At 43.6% G+C, this 13,743-nt stretch overlaps 1 protein-coding gene across 1 annotated transcript in view; it reads left to right on the top strand.

Annotated features, from left to right (window-relative positions):
* Nucleotides 1-9,738, top strand: part of nup210 (nucleoporin 210) — a 28,235-nt gene extending 18,497 nt beyond the window's left edge. The window contains exons 30-40 of the mRNA XM_056422215.1: nucleotides 132-306; nucleotides 938-1,113; nucleotides 2,360-2,580; nucleotides 2,901-3,037; nucleotides 4,239-4,353; nucleotides 4,862-5,008; nucleotides 6,100-6,350; nucleotides 6,469-6,673; nucleotides 7,235-7,342; nucleotides 7,681-7,761; nucleotides 8,678-9,738. Coding sequence (XP_056278190.1) covers nucleotides 132-306; nucleotides 938-1,113; nucleotides 2,360-2,580; nucleotides 2,901-3,037; nucleotides 4,239-4,353; nucleotides 4,862-5,008; nucleotides 6,100-6,350; nucleotides 6,469-6,673; nucleotides 7,235-7,342; nucleotides 7,681-7,761; nucleotides 8,678-8,781 — 1,720 coding nt within the window. The 3' untranslated portion in view covers nucleotides 8,782-9,738. The remainder of the gene's footprint in view (nucleotides 1-131; nucleotides 307-937; nucleotides 1,114-2,359; nucleotides 2,581-2,900; nucleotides 3,038-4,238; nucleotides 4,354-4,861; nucleotides 5,009-6,099; nucleotides 6,351-6,468; nucleotides 6,674-7,234; nucleotides 7,343-7,680; nucleotides 7,762-8,677) is intronic.
* Nucleotides 9,739-13,743: the final 4,005 nt, after the last annotated feature.

Genomic DNA, 13,743 nt, shown 5'->3' with positions numbered 1-13,743 from the left:
GAGTAACAAACCGCTGCAAAGTATATTTTGTGTCTACCCTCAAATCACGTGGATTCAACAACTTTCATCGCAAAAAAAGAGCAGAAAGCCACGCATGAGAGAGATGAACGTGATGCCGTTGTGTCTAACAGGGACGGCGCCGGTGCACTCTCTTACCGGATGCTGGATTTCCCCGACCAGGCTGTGATCGCTCAAGTGGACGATAAGGGCTTCCTCTCCTCTGGCTCTCTTACTGGCATCTCCTCCCTCCTGATCACCTCGCAGGAGACCTTTGGTTTCAATCAAACTCTCATCCTCGCTTTGAAGGTCGGTTTGAGAGCTCGTTTCCGACTAGGTTTTGAAAGCGGTGTCTTCTGGGTATTCGAAGTGAAATCCCATCAATAGATGTTTTTGAGAATATGGGTTCGAGAAACCTGTAATATATGTAATATAGGAGGCATTCGCATCCAGCGTAGGTCTATGATTTATTTAGTTTTCCAGTTTTATATCGATGTCTTCCATTTTCTGTTTACGTTTTTTCAATTTCATCTACGGTACAATTATTTTATTACGTAATGGTTAAATGTGAAAGGACCATTTTTCCAATAAGTTCTGCTGGAGCAAAGACATAGTAGCTCTATAGAAGGAGAGCGGCTGAGGGATAAGGGGTGCTCTATCTAGCTAGCGTTACTTGTTGTCTGATTTGTGACCTGTGAAACAGTTAATTGGATCATCTTTGTACTGTACTTACCACATTGTAAAGACACATGATGGCAGACGGCAAATCAAATCGAGCTTCATCCATATAGACGCTGGTCAATAGTTATCTTGTTTATGCTTTGTGAGAACATTATGACATGAAAAGCATCAAAGGAAGGTTGAATTGCTTTGTTGACTCTTGAAAAGACCATTGACGTTGTTCCTGAGCGAGACTGTGGTTCTTCCCTTCGTTCCTCAGGTGGTCCCCGTGTCCTACGTGCGCTTCAGTACCAGTCCCGTGCTCTACACGCACACCCGGGAGAGCCTGAAAGCCTTGCCCCTGGGCATAGTGCTCACCTTCACTGTCCACTTTCACGCCAGCACGGGAGACGCCCTGCACAGCTCCAACTCCCACCTCACGTTCTCCACAAACAGGTCTGTTAACACTTCTCACTGTTTCTGTCATCAACCTTCAGAAGTCATCCATTCATACTTGGTGAGACCCGAATGAGTTGGGATGAAGAGAGGATATGGTTAGCAGTTTGCAAAGGTGAAATCCTTTTGGCCACACTCTCATTTATATATTTTTTTAATTTGAGACCTCTACATTGTTTATCTTGTAATTGTTACAATGCAAAAACATGTTAAAAAACACATATATATCTATATATATTTTATTTATTTTATTTTTATACATAAAATATTATATATATATATATATAATTATATATTATGTAACAAAAAAATCTATATATTTATATATAGAGAGATCTTTTTTACATATTTGCGCATGTGTGTGTATATATATATATATAACACTAACTAACTCATTATATGATGCACCATACCGTCTGCCTTTTGTTCCGGCGGTGCATTAATATCTGTAGAGGGTGAGGCTGCACTAGGAGTTCACCACATTAACTTCCTGGGCTGTTCCTTCAGCCTCATTTCAGATGGAGTTGTTTCCACTTCAGTGGGTGCTAAATTAAAGGGAGGGGGTGTTGTACAGCACTGCTGCCCCCCTGATGAGAAACTCCCTCATCTGTCTGCACACTAAATTGATTTTATTATCTAGCTCTCCAGGTGCTGACAGACCATTTTGGGGGTAAAAGTCTGAAAGTCGGTGTGGTAAAGAGCCGGTTGTCCTGGGACTAAAGATGAGGCTCTGTGATTAGATCCCAGTCTTCAAGGAGCCTCTTGGATTTTACGGCCGAGGTGGAAGCAGTTTGGCCCCATTTGTTCAGAACAGATTATTTGGAGACGGAGGCAAAAAGCAAAACATTCTTTCAAGGGAAAAAATATAAATATATTGGATGTTGCACTCTCAGTACTAAGTGTGTGATTTATTGTATTACAAAGCTTTTCTCTGGGTTTCTTAAAGCTTATCAAATGGTATTTGCCGAGTTTGATCCAGTTTACCAACGAGGACAGTGTCATCTATGTTTTCAAATAATTAATGGACAGACAAGGTGTGGGGTAATAAATAAAGAGGGGGATGACCGGAAGGTCGAATGGAGATAAATGACGAGCCACAGGGTGTCGGAGAGAAATGTAGGTGTTGTCTTTGTTCCTGGAACAACAATAACTTCCCATTAGCCTGATTTTGACTTCTGTTAATGAGAATTAAAGGCGAGGTTGATAACTAGGAAGTCAACCTGCAACCCTCTGTTCTGTCCTGCAGAGATGACTTGCTGCAGGTGGGGGTTGGGCCCGGTAACCACACTCTGACCGTGAGGACGATCAATGTGGGCCTCACTCTTCTGGCCGTGTGGGACAGTGACAACGTGGGTGTGGCGGACTACGTTCCACTTCCTGTCGGGCACGCCATTCACCCGGATGAGGCCCACAGGCTGGTGGTGGGGGACGTGGTCTGCTTCAGCGCCCAGTTAACCAGCCCGGAGGGTGAGACGGCGACGTGGTCTTTTAAGAGGCAGATGTACAGGACTGTAAAGGTTGATGGATGAGAAACTGACACTTTTGACCAGAAAGAACAACAAAAACAATATTTTAGTTTTCCTTCACAGTCTTAATGCAGTTAAATGTTATTTTATTTGTTTGCTGTGATGAAGTGGAATCACAGTATTTCTGGTGACCATTTTCATTTTAGTAGAAATGTTGACATTTATTTTAGCTTCCATATTGTATTATTATATATATAATTATATAATATAAATACAATATTCTTTCCATTAAAAGACGGACATATCTTCCCTTCTCTGCAGGGGGTCAAGGGACTTGGAGCTCCTCGGCTAACGGCGTTCTTCAGGTGGACCCTCAAAGTGGTGCGGCAGTAGCCAGAGACTCGGGGACCGTTTCTGTGTACTACGAGATACCTGGCGTTATGAAAACATACAGAGAGGTGTGTTATACCTGGTGTTATGAAAACATACAGAGAGGTATGTTATACCTGGTGTTATGAAAACATACAGAGAGGTATGTTATACCTGGTGTTATGAAAACATACAGAGAGGTATGTTATACCTGGTGTTATGAAAACATACAGAGAGGTGTGTTATACCTGGTGTTATGAAAACATACAGAGAGGTGTGTTATACCTGGTGTTATGAAAACATACAGAGAGGTGTGTTATACCTGGCGTTATGAAAACATACAGAGAGGTGTGTTATACCTGGTGTTATGAAAACATACAGAGAGGTATGTTATACCTGGTGTTATGAAAACATACAGAGAGGTATGTTATACCTGGTGTTATGAAAACATACAGAGAGGTATGTTATACCTGGTGTTATGAAAACATACAGAGAGGTGTGTTATACCTGGTGTTATGAAAACATACAGAGAGGTGTGTTATACCTGGTGTTATGAAAACATACAGAGAGGTGTGTTATACCTGGTGTTATGAAAACATACAGAGAGGTGTGTTATACCTGGTGTTATGAAAACATACAGAGAGGTGTGTTATACCTGGTGTTATGAAAACATACAGAGAGGTGTGTTATACCTGGTGTTATGAAAACATACAGAGAGGTATGTTATACCTGGTGTTATGAAAACATACAGAGAGGTATGTTATACCTGGTGTTTTGGTATGTTATACCTGTGTAGGCAAGACTATCTTAGCCGCCATGCTAAACTAAATGACCGATTCCCTTTTTGTCACGATGACCGTGATAAATAATCTACGATCACGTCATAATTATGCAAACGGTAAACATCTCTGTTCTTTATTTCTACTTTCGACATCCGACTACTTTCTTTTTGCCCCCATCTTATCCATTCGTGCATCAATATATCATAAGAAATACAACGTGCGTGCGTGCGTGCGTGTGTGTGTGTATTCGCAGAACGAGATTTGATGAGAGGTATTTTATCTTAGACGAGCGTTCTAATGAAATGAACCGAATGAAGCTGTGTGTTTTTTGTAATCCGCGCCAGAGGAGACGTTGATAGAGGGAGCAGTAACATCGCATTAAACAACCGGCTGTTTTTAATTGGTTTGGTTTCTGATGGATGTAAACGGCGACATTACGTTGTGATTAATTAAAGTGAATCTCCTCGTGATTCCTCGGCTGCTGTTCCTCCTCCGTGTGGCGCTGCAGGTCGTAGTGGAAGCGACGACGTGGACGGCTGCGGCGGCGCAGGCTGCGCCCGTCAGGATCGGCAAGGAAACGAAAGTCCTCCTCGCCACCAGGGGGACGGGAACCAACCTCATCGGTACGGCACTGACTTAGTGGGAAGTTACTGAAGAGAACAGTTGAGCATTTTGGGAAACTCTCATTTCCTTTCTTGCTCATACTAGCCTGTCTCCACCTCCCAGCCCCTCCAGAGCTCTGTATTTAACCTCTTATATCTTGTTTGTTTGATCTGGACAAGTGGATAATTGACAATTTTATGGATGGTTATGCTCTGGATCATGTCCTCTGGTTGCTGGGCAACTGCTCAGACCCAATAAACAGTCTGGCACATTAGATTAAAACAAGCAAGATAGAAAGTGTTAATAAGTGGGATTGCGTCGTATCGCAGGAGCATTTAGTTACCGCTGGGACAGGCTAGCAGTTTCCACCCGTCTCCAGTCTTTGTGCTAAGCTAACCGGGCTGGCTAGCTTCATGTTTTGACCGACGGATGCGAGAGCGGTATCCCATCTTTTCATCTAACTCTTGTTTTTGATTTTCATGACGCAGTTTGTAATAAATCAGACGGTTTGCGTGCTCCACCATGCAGGAACCTGTTCCCCGGCCCAGACCGAAGCCATCTCACAGCTGCAGCCTGAGACCTCCGTCGGCTGCCACCTCGGCTTCAGCAGCGATGCGATCGACTTCCCCGCCAACGACGTCTTCAAAACACACACCAGCTTTGACTCCGGCGTTGGTGAGAGTCAAAGAAGCAGGGAGTCTTCTCTCTTTGTAGGAAGTCTGTGAGCATTTACACATGATTTGGTGGCATTGAATCACATCATTGTATTCACATGCGATGCCGTTAGGCTTTATTACCTTCGCATTGAAAATGCTGAAGGTTATGTTTTGATCGGCGTGTATTTATTTATTTATTTCAATGCGTGTTACTCGCATAACACAAAAAGTATTAAACCAAATCGCATGAAATTTGGTGGGATGATTGGTTATTATCCGGGGACCATTTGATTAGATTTTGGGATCAATCGGGTCAAAGGTCAAGGTCATGAAAAGGTCAAAATCTTCTTTTTACGAATTTGTATCCAATTGGCATGCAACTAATGCCACAATGTTCATAATTTAATGCCCAATCTTGTGATATATGGTATGGTGCGCCGAGCAGTGCCATTCTAGTTTATTACTGCATTACTGATGGGCTTTATATTCTGTTGACTCATTCCTGTAGTTTTTCATTTTGCCGTCATCTTTCCTTTTTTACATTTACATCCCAAACTGTACTTTTTTTTATTTTTGGACATTCAAATCATTTTCTACCTTTTTTAAAAATATATATATTTTTAGAAGTGTTCCAAAAACGAATCAGTTTGAAATCTAACCTAGGCGCACAGTTTATGTCCGCTCTGCATTACTGGCAGGAAAAACACTTTTTACAACGGCTAAATCAATATCTGCTTTGCCCTCTGGAATGAGTGTAGATGGGACTGTAAAAGGTGTCCAGGTGATGTATTGAACGGAGGAGACTCCCTGTTGCCTGAGAGCACTCCTCTAATTGTGTTTGGGACTTAACCTCCAGGTGTTGGCTTATCTACGATGGGATTCACCGTGTGTGTGTGTGTGTGTGTACAAGGCTGTAACCACTGAGCTGGATCCCACTGAGGTCCTAATGGGAGCTCGTGACGGTGACTTATTTTATCTGTTCCGTTCATCGCGGTGCACAATGAGAGGAATCCCTTACGAGATCCCTTCTTACACATTCCGTGACTGTAAATATCCCAAATGCGCACATCGATAATGAATTACTCGTGGCTCTGTGTCTTCTTGCCCCAGGCTCCTACACCTGCTCCATCACCCTGCAGCCGATGACGGACGCGCGGACCCGTGCGCTCAGCATGTCCCGGTCCAGCCTGCTGGTGAGGGGCGGCCCGGAGGGCGGCGCCTTCTCCGGGGAACAGGTCGGCGCCAGTTTGCCCATCGAGCCGGGCCTCTACTCCGACCAGACGGAGCTGGTGCTCTCAAACCTCCACCCGTCGGCCGAGCTCATCGTCTACGGCCCCGCCGCCGCCCTGTCCAACATGGAGGTCAGGCCAACCGCTTCTAGCAGAACACCTGATGCCCGTTTACTTTTATCCGCTTGGTCCGATCCTCGTTAGAATAGACTTCAATTATCCACGTTTTTTTTTCTTTTCTTTTTTTAAGGTGGTGTCTGCTTCTCCCAACATCGCCGTCCAAGAGAAGGAAGTACAGCAAAGCTTCCCCAGTTTCTCAAAGTACACGATCAGCGCCGTGGACCCTCAGGCCGCCGTCTCCGCCTCCATTTCCATCGGCGGCGGCTCCTGCGGCCAGAGCATCGTCATCCCGGTCACGTTGATCCAAGTGGCCGATCCCAGCGCCGCCAAGCCGGGTGAGAGACGAGGCGCTGGACCTCGAGCCTCCAGGTCGTGCGGCTTTAATTAAGATACCTTAATGTGTGAGTTAGGGCAAAGGAAAGGTAGCGGGGCGGTCACCATTCTAATAAGGTCAAGTAGTTTAATCCTAAAAGCATTCCTTCGTTGCTGTTCGGCGGTTACACCACCAGCCCTGGAGCTTTACCCACAACCTTTACATCTCAGGTATCGAATCCTAAATTCTCTGTCATATTACATCTCAGGGGGGTTTGTTGTCCGGATTAATCGTTCATCATCGCTCTCTATTTTACTTTTATTTCACCGTGGCAAATATAAATCGACATTAGCAGTTGTTTAACATCCACTCTGCATTTTAGACTTCGAATAGAGGATTGCAGATCATATATTATTATTATATTATTATTGCCTGTTACAAAAGTTTTCATTTAGAATAAAAAGTGACGGCCCTAAAAGTAGTCTTGAAAAAAAAAGTTTGGGTGTAAGTTTTAACAACAGATAAAACTCTGTATTAGCTAATAGTTATTAATGTCTCTCTCTTTCTCGCTCTCCCCCTCCAGTTGTTCACACTGAGGGGGGCCACTCCCTGCACAGTTTTATAAACTGCTACCAGATGATGTTCTTCACCCTGTTTGCTCTGCTGGCCGCGACAGCCATCGTCATCATCGGTGGGTCGCCTCACGACTGCGGGACGTTATAGGAATACTAACACATTAGCTGTGTGTGTGACGAGAGTGTGTAAGGCTGCTGGGTTTTTACTTTATGTATGTTTTTTTATTGTTTTTAAATCAATGCTGTAATTTATTTGATGTATATTCCAAAATGAATGTCACTGCATGGTCAGCTTTTCTTTTTATGACGAGGAATGAAGTGTCGTCCTAACGGGACAAATGTGTGTCACAATTTGAAGCAGCCAGACGTTCTGAGGAGTTTGTGTTTTTTAAAGACTGTTTGAATGATTTGTTTTTAACAAGGGTTTTTTATTTATTGCCTTTATCCCCTGCAGTCCTCCACACGGTGTTCAGCCCAAGGGACCACGGGTTCCAACCTGGCTTCATGCAGAGGACCCCTGTGCCACTCATGCCAGGTAGGACACAACACGAAGATGTGAAATACTCGCCTGCAAATGTGTTTTTGCACTCAAACGTTCCATCCTGTCATCGATGTGACTTTGGGAGAGAAGCAACTAGTAGATTCATATGATTGAGCCAGAGCGGCGTCTGGCAGGTCAAACCACGGTGAGCTCTTTTTGGCTTTCCTTTGAGGGAAGTGCGCCGACTGAACTTTTTGTTTCGGGCTTTTATTGTGAAAGTTAGGAAAAAAATTTGACGCTATCGTGCACGTTTTGAATATATCTTTTATTAGCGGTGAGAAAGCTCTGACAAATCAACCTCACAAAGAAAAAACACTTTCTTTGTAATATATATAATTTTTTTTTTACGTACTCGTGACAAAATGAATGACATATAATTTCCCACGCCGTGGAAAACCTTGAATTATACATTCAAAAGGATACACATCGAAATGGGAGTTCAATTTAAAAAATATATATATATATATACTTGATCTCCATCTCGCTTAGTTCTCAAAAAGAGGTTTTAAAGAGAAGTTTAATCAACCCTTAAACCTGCAATGCTCCGAGGAGAGTTAATTATAAAAGATGATAAAGGAATCTGACAAAATCCAGAACAATTTCTGACGGCGCCGTTATTTAAAGCTCAACAAGGCGTCGTCTCAGTGCCCGCGTCTCGTGGGTAAATCGTGAATGTGGCGCCTCACAATAGGATGTGCGTTTGTGAAAGGGTTTCGTGAAGTGGTATTTATATTAAAAATTCCGCCGTTCTTGAAGAGCTTCAACCGCAACACTTATTTCTTGTTTTTATATTATTTTCTGCTACGGACGCTCTATTTACTGTGTTGTTATTATATATATATATGTATATATGTATATATATAATTATATATAAATATAATTATATATATATATGTGGCTCTTTTTTCAGGTCTGGGCTCTCCGGGAATGAATTCCTTCAACCACTCGATACCGAGGACGCCCCCCGGTAGCAGCCCCAGGTCGCGTCTCTATTCTCCAGACTACAAGTCCTGATGACGCTCCCTGTCTGGTCTCTATTCTTCAAAAGCAGACTCACCACAGACCCACCACAGACCACCACAGACCACCAGTGCATACTGAATATGCCTCTGTGGGACGTGACTGCAGAACCACTCGCACGTTGGTGCGGACGCAGCGAAGGAACTCAGAATATCAGATCGGGGCTTTTTTCCCTCTGTGTGCCTGTGTGTATATTTTTGCGTGTGGAAACAGATTTATATCGTTGTGTATGTCTTTGTTTGTGGTTTTATATTTACAAAACTGCTCCATTTATTAACTGACATATTTTGGAGAAAGAAGAAGGAGACCCACTAGTTTGATTGAGTTGTTGTTGTTTATTTGTGTGGATGGCGTGTGGCACCTCAGGGGAACCTCGTCCGCCTACGACTCAAAACATTCACTTGAAAGTGTTTAGTTTTTTAAGAGCAGAAAAACACACTTTGTTTAGTTGTAGCCGATTGGGTGGAGCCGATTAACTCCGCCCTCCTCACAGATGGAGCGCCTTCAGATGTGCACGAAGCTAACCGAGAACAAAGGTTGGTTCATTGTTGTTGTTGTTTTACGGGCATTTGATTACAGAACACTGTGTTTTTTCTTCTTTCATTTTGAGCCATAACGCACCGCACGTCTAACTCGACGTGAACCCGTCGCTCAGCTTTTATCCCGGCGTTCAACACGTGACGCGGCGACCTTCCCGAAGGGAAACGTTTGTTTTGATTTCAAACGCCGTCCGACTCCTGAAGTGTTTGTTATTCGACAAAGAATCGTATTTATGTTCGCTCGTGAAATTCAGTTTTACTGCAGGATGAGAATGTGAACCCCATGATTTCAGTGCATTGTTTTTGATCGTCTTAACAATCATATCTGAGCAGCTTTCAGCGCACACTCCACATGTGAGTGAGAATGTGATTTTGCCTTTTTGCCAATTAAAGTTTGGACTTTTCACGTTCAGAGACGGTCTTTGTGATTTTTCATCGGGCACATTTTATAAAAATGTATCTTGACAAACAACGAGCATCTTCCCCAAACAGGATTCTTCTTCTCCTCCTCCTCCTCCTCCTCCTCTTCCTCCTCGTTGTTGTTCTACTACTACAGATTCATGGTACCCTCGAGATGTCGGCATGGTTCCACGAGGAGATGGCCGTGTTAACCGCTGGTTTATGCAGGCATGAGAATCCCTCACCTTTCGGCGAAATTCGCCGTTTTGAAACCAAAATAGGTGACTGACGTGAATCGTGTAGATCCGAAGAGTTTTTGTTTTGGGGAAGGGGGGGGGGTCAATTGGCCGGCCGGCGTTTATGAGATTGGAGTGGGACACGGAGAAAATGTGGAGTGGTGCTTTTCGCAATAGAACATCTTTGATGGGCACGTGTCGCGTCTCGGCCAATCAGCGTCAAGATGTCTTCAGCGTTTGGTGGTTTAGGTTAGCTTGAATGTTAGCCCGCTATCTGCTGCTGTCGCGCTGCACGGTGGAGCGATCCTAACAAAGTACCCGTACGTTAAGAGCGATGTGATTTAGCATATTTTTAGTATCGATACTTCATTAAAAGAGCGATCAGAGCGCACGCGCTGCTCCGTGTCGAGCTGTCTGCGCACACTACGCAGCGAGTGCCGTTAAGTGGCGGAATGTTCGGCTTTAAAAATAAAAAATAAAAAAGATGCCAGAAGTGAAATGTTTAAGTTCAGTCTGTAAAGTTCTGTTTCTGTAACTCTCCAGCTGCTCATCCTGATGAACTCTGTATCATCTGGTCAGATACAGACTAACAGTCTCATAGTGATAATCAATGCTATGATGGCTCCATGTAGTTTCATTAATATCTTGTAGGCTAATACTAATAATACTGCCATTTGTTAAGTGTTGAAAAAGTTGGTAAAAAGTGAACCATACAGATATTTTATTTATTACTATTATAGATAAATATACCAGGATCGTATTTATGGTACTGTTTTATGGTATTGTATCAGTATCATGATATTTATGGCAGGTATGGCATAGATTAGAACATACGTGTCATTTTATGTGACGGCATTCTTGTGTCCTTAAGATTCACTTGTTGGTTCATAATTGACTGTAAAAGGGAATATTACTAAATAGTTGTGTTGTGCATACTGTGATATTCTGAACACTCAGGTTCAAACTGCAACATCTTTTCATTAAATACATTTGAGAAGTTAAAAATATCCCTCAATTTAGGTCTCAGCTTGTCATTCAGGGGTGATAGTGCGTCCCAAAGCCAGACCAGTGGAGAACCACTGCCCAAACCAGTGGAGAACTACTGCCCCAGACCAGTGGAGAACCACTGCCCAGACCAGTGGAGAACCACTACCCAGACCAGTGGAGAACCACCTGTCTCAACTGTGAAAAAGCTTTTAACAAAGATAATGTAATAATGTTTGTTTGATCTTTGATAAAGTAATGTGGGTTAAAATAAATATAATTAAATTAAATAGATGTATTGTATAATATTAAATACATTTGCATATATAGTTATACATTTATATAAGTACACCTAAATAAACAAACAAATGCAAAGACAGTTATTTTACAATATGTTCTGGAGTAGTTAGAATTATACCGTGTTATGACAACCGGCCCTTTGAGGGCAGCCATGAGGCGGATGTGGCCCTCGGTGAAAATGAGTTTGACACCCCTGGATTAGAAGATCGTGACAACCAGGTAGAGGCAGAACAGACTCAAGGAACAGACTCGAGGCTCAGCAGAGCACAAGACTTGAAGACTTGTTCACGCCAAAAAAAAGAGGAAGTTGGTTCATGAATGACTATATTATATACAATATTACTATTATTATAGGGCCCACTGACTTGGTGTCAGAATGGAGGAACTATAGATTATCATACAACGTCCAACATCGATGTTAGTGGAAGTCACCAGCACCCCCCGCGCGCGCGCCTATCCTTCTCACCTTTTTCACCCCTGACCCGTTTTCATGCCTGTTTATGTGTGTGTGTGAGGACGGACACACACACCTACACACACACACACGTTTAGATGTACGGCCCGGTTTGGTTAAAATGTGACCGTTTACATCTGTAGCTCGTCAAGGCAGTCGACTGTGTTGAGCTCAAATGACACTCAATTTATTCTCTCCATTAGGCCACATAACTCCCCCCCCTCCCCCTCCCAGCCCCACCTGTCAGCCTGGCGAGCTGGGAGCCGGCTCCAGCGAGGTGAAGCCAATGCAAACGTAATGAAGCTCCGATCTGTACTCCAGATGTGTCAACGAACCTATTGGGTTTCAAAAATATATTTCGTACTTTAATTATGCATCGTAGGAAAAAACGTCAAATACTTAATTGTCCCACGATGTTCCCCCTCTACGTGTTCCAATTAAGATCCGGCACACGGATCACACGTCTGAGAGAGGGTTGGCCTCCCCTGAACAGAGAAGAAGTTAGGAGCTCCACTCTGAAGTTCTCTCTCTCTCTGTGTTTGTAAGAGCAGCTTCCGAGTGGGTTTGCAAAATATATGAGGGCTTCCTCCAAATAAATCTCTGTGCCTTGGCACCGGCGAGCGGCCGGTCAGCCAAAGGAAGAAAAGGGGGAAGAAGCCCTGAGAGTCTCATAACGACAAACTGCTTTGTCTCTGAAGTGGTTGATATCCTGGAGACGCCGGCAGTCCCTGAACCCCCCCCCCCGACCACCGTGACTCGACGCTTTGTAAGACTGCCCGGCTGGACGCTGTGTGGACTGGAACACGATGGAGGCTGCAGAGGTGTAAAGAATGTTTTTATTTTCGCTCCACTGTTTTTATTGTCCTCCAAAGTCAGATGAGAAACAGCAGCTTCAGAGTTGGAAGTAATATTCTCCCTGAAGGGCACTTCAAACGGCCTATCAGGTGCTGCGATGCGTGGATGGAGGCGGGGCTTACGGTTGATGGATGCTCTCCCCCTCTGACTACCTCCTTGTCTATACCAGTCTACCTCCACTTCGTTCTACCCGTCTACTTACCTGTCTACCTACCCACCCGTCTACTGCTGGATTCAAACTAGAGATTGAGATCACAAATGTCATGTTTACAATGTTTACTGAGGTAATAAATCAAGAGAGAAGTAAAGTCATTTTCTTATAGACCTCTATAGAATCAGACTTCTTTTTTTGCAACCAGATGAGTCGCCCCCTGCTGGTCAGTAGAGAGAAAGCAGGTTTTCGGACACTTGCGCATTGGCTTCGCTCCCGACGTGGCATGTCGAGGCTCTTGCAGCCGCTCTTGGCCTCCTGCCAGGTGGATGAGAGCCGCAGAGAGAACCTTCTGTACCAGTGGCGGCTCCTGAAAAAATTCTCAGGGGGGGCAATTTTTTTGATAATGATTAACCCTCCCAAAACCACAGACCTTCAGACAGCTGTCTATGTGTAGCTTTCTCACAATGCCATCAAGTCATGTGACTCCAGTCAGTGTGACGGCTGTGACTGAACTCTGTCTGTGAGCTTGTAGTTAGTTCATAAGCAGACAGACAGTCTGTGAGCTGTCTGTCAGTAATCCAGCTCCTGGTCTTTCATTTGGTGATTTTTTCAAGATTTAATAATTATAATAATAATAAATATGAGATCCCCATTTGTGATTCCTGCATCTGTGTTTTTTTAAAATAAGAGAAAATACAATTGCATCACTTTCAAGTAAACCAGATTGCTCCACCAGACAAGAAAAAGCTAAATGTTGAGCTTTTGTTTTGAAGGCAACAACAGAAAAGCCAAACTCACGGAGGTAAGACCTGGCAAGAAGAAAGAATCTCAGCTGTCGCGCATGCACAGCAACATTGTAAATAATACGTAAACATTTACATTAAAGTACAGGGCATTTCAACATTTATTTATTCATGACTTAGTTTTATGTCGGTGTACTTTGACCGTGTGTAATATGTGGAGTTGTCTGCATTTCCCCTGCGCCTCACCTGTAGTCCTACGTTCCTCTTTCAGGAGCACAGCTGACAACACGGC

The sequence above is a fragment of the Pseudoliparis swirei genome, chromosome 9 (genome assembly GCF_029220125.1).
Source record: "Pseudoliparis swirei isolate HS2019 ecotype Mariana Trench chromosome 9, NWPU_hadal_v1, whole genome shotgun sequence".
NCBI classification, from domain to species: Eukaryota; Metazoa; Chordata; class Actinopteri; order Perciformes; family Liparidae; genus Pseudoliparis; species Pseudoliparis swirei.
The sequence above is the reverse complement of the archived record's forward strand: the minus strand, read 5'-3'. Positions and strand labels throughout refer to the sequence as shown.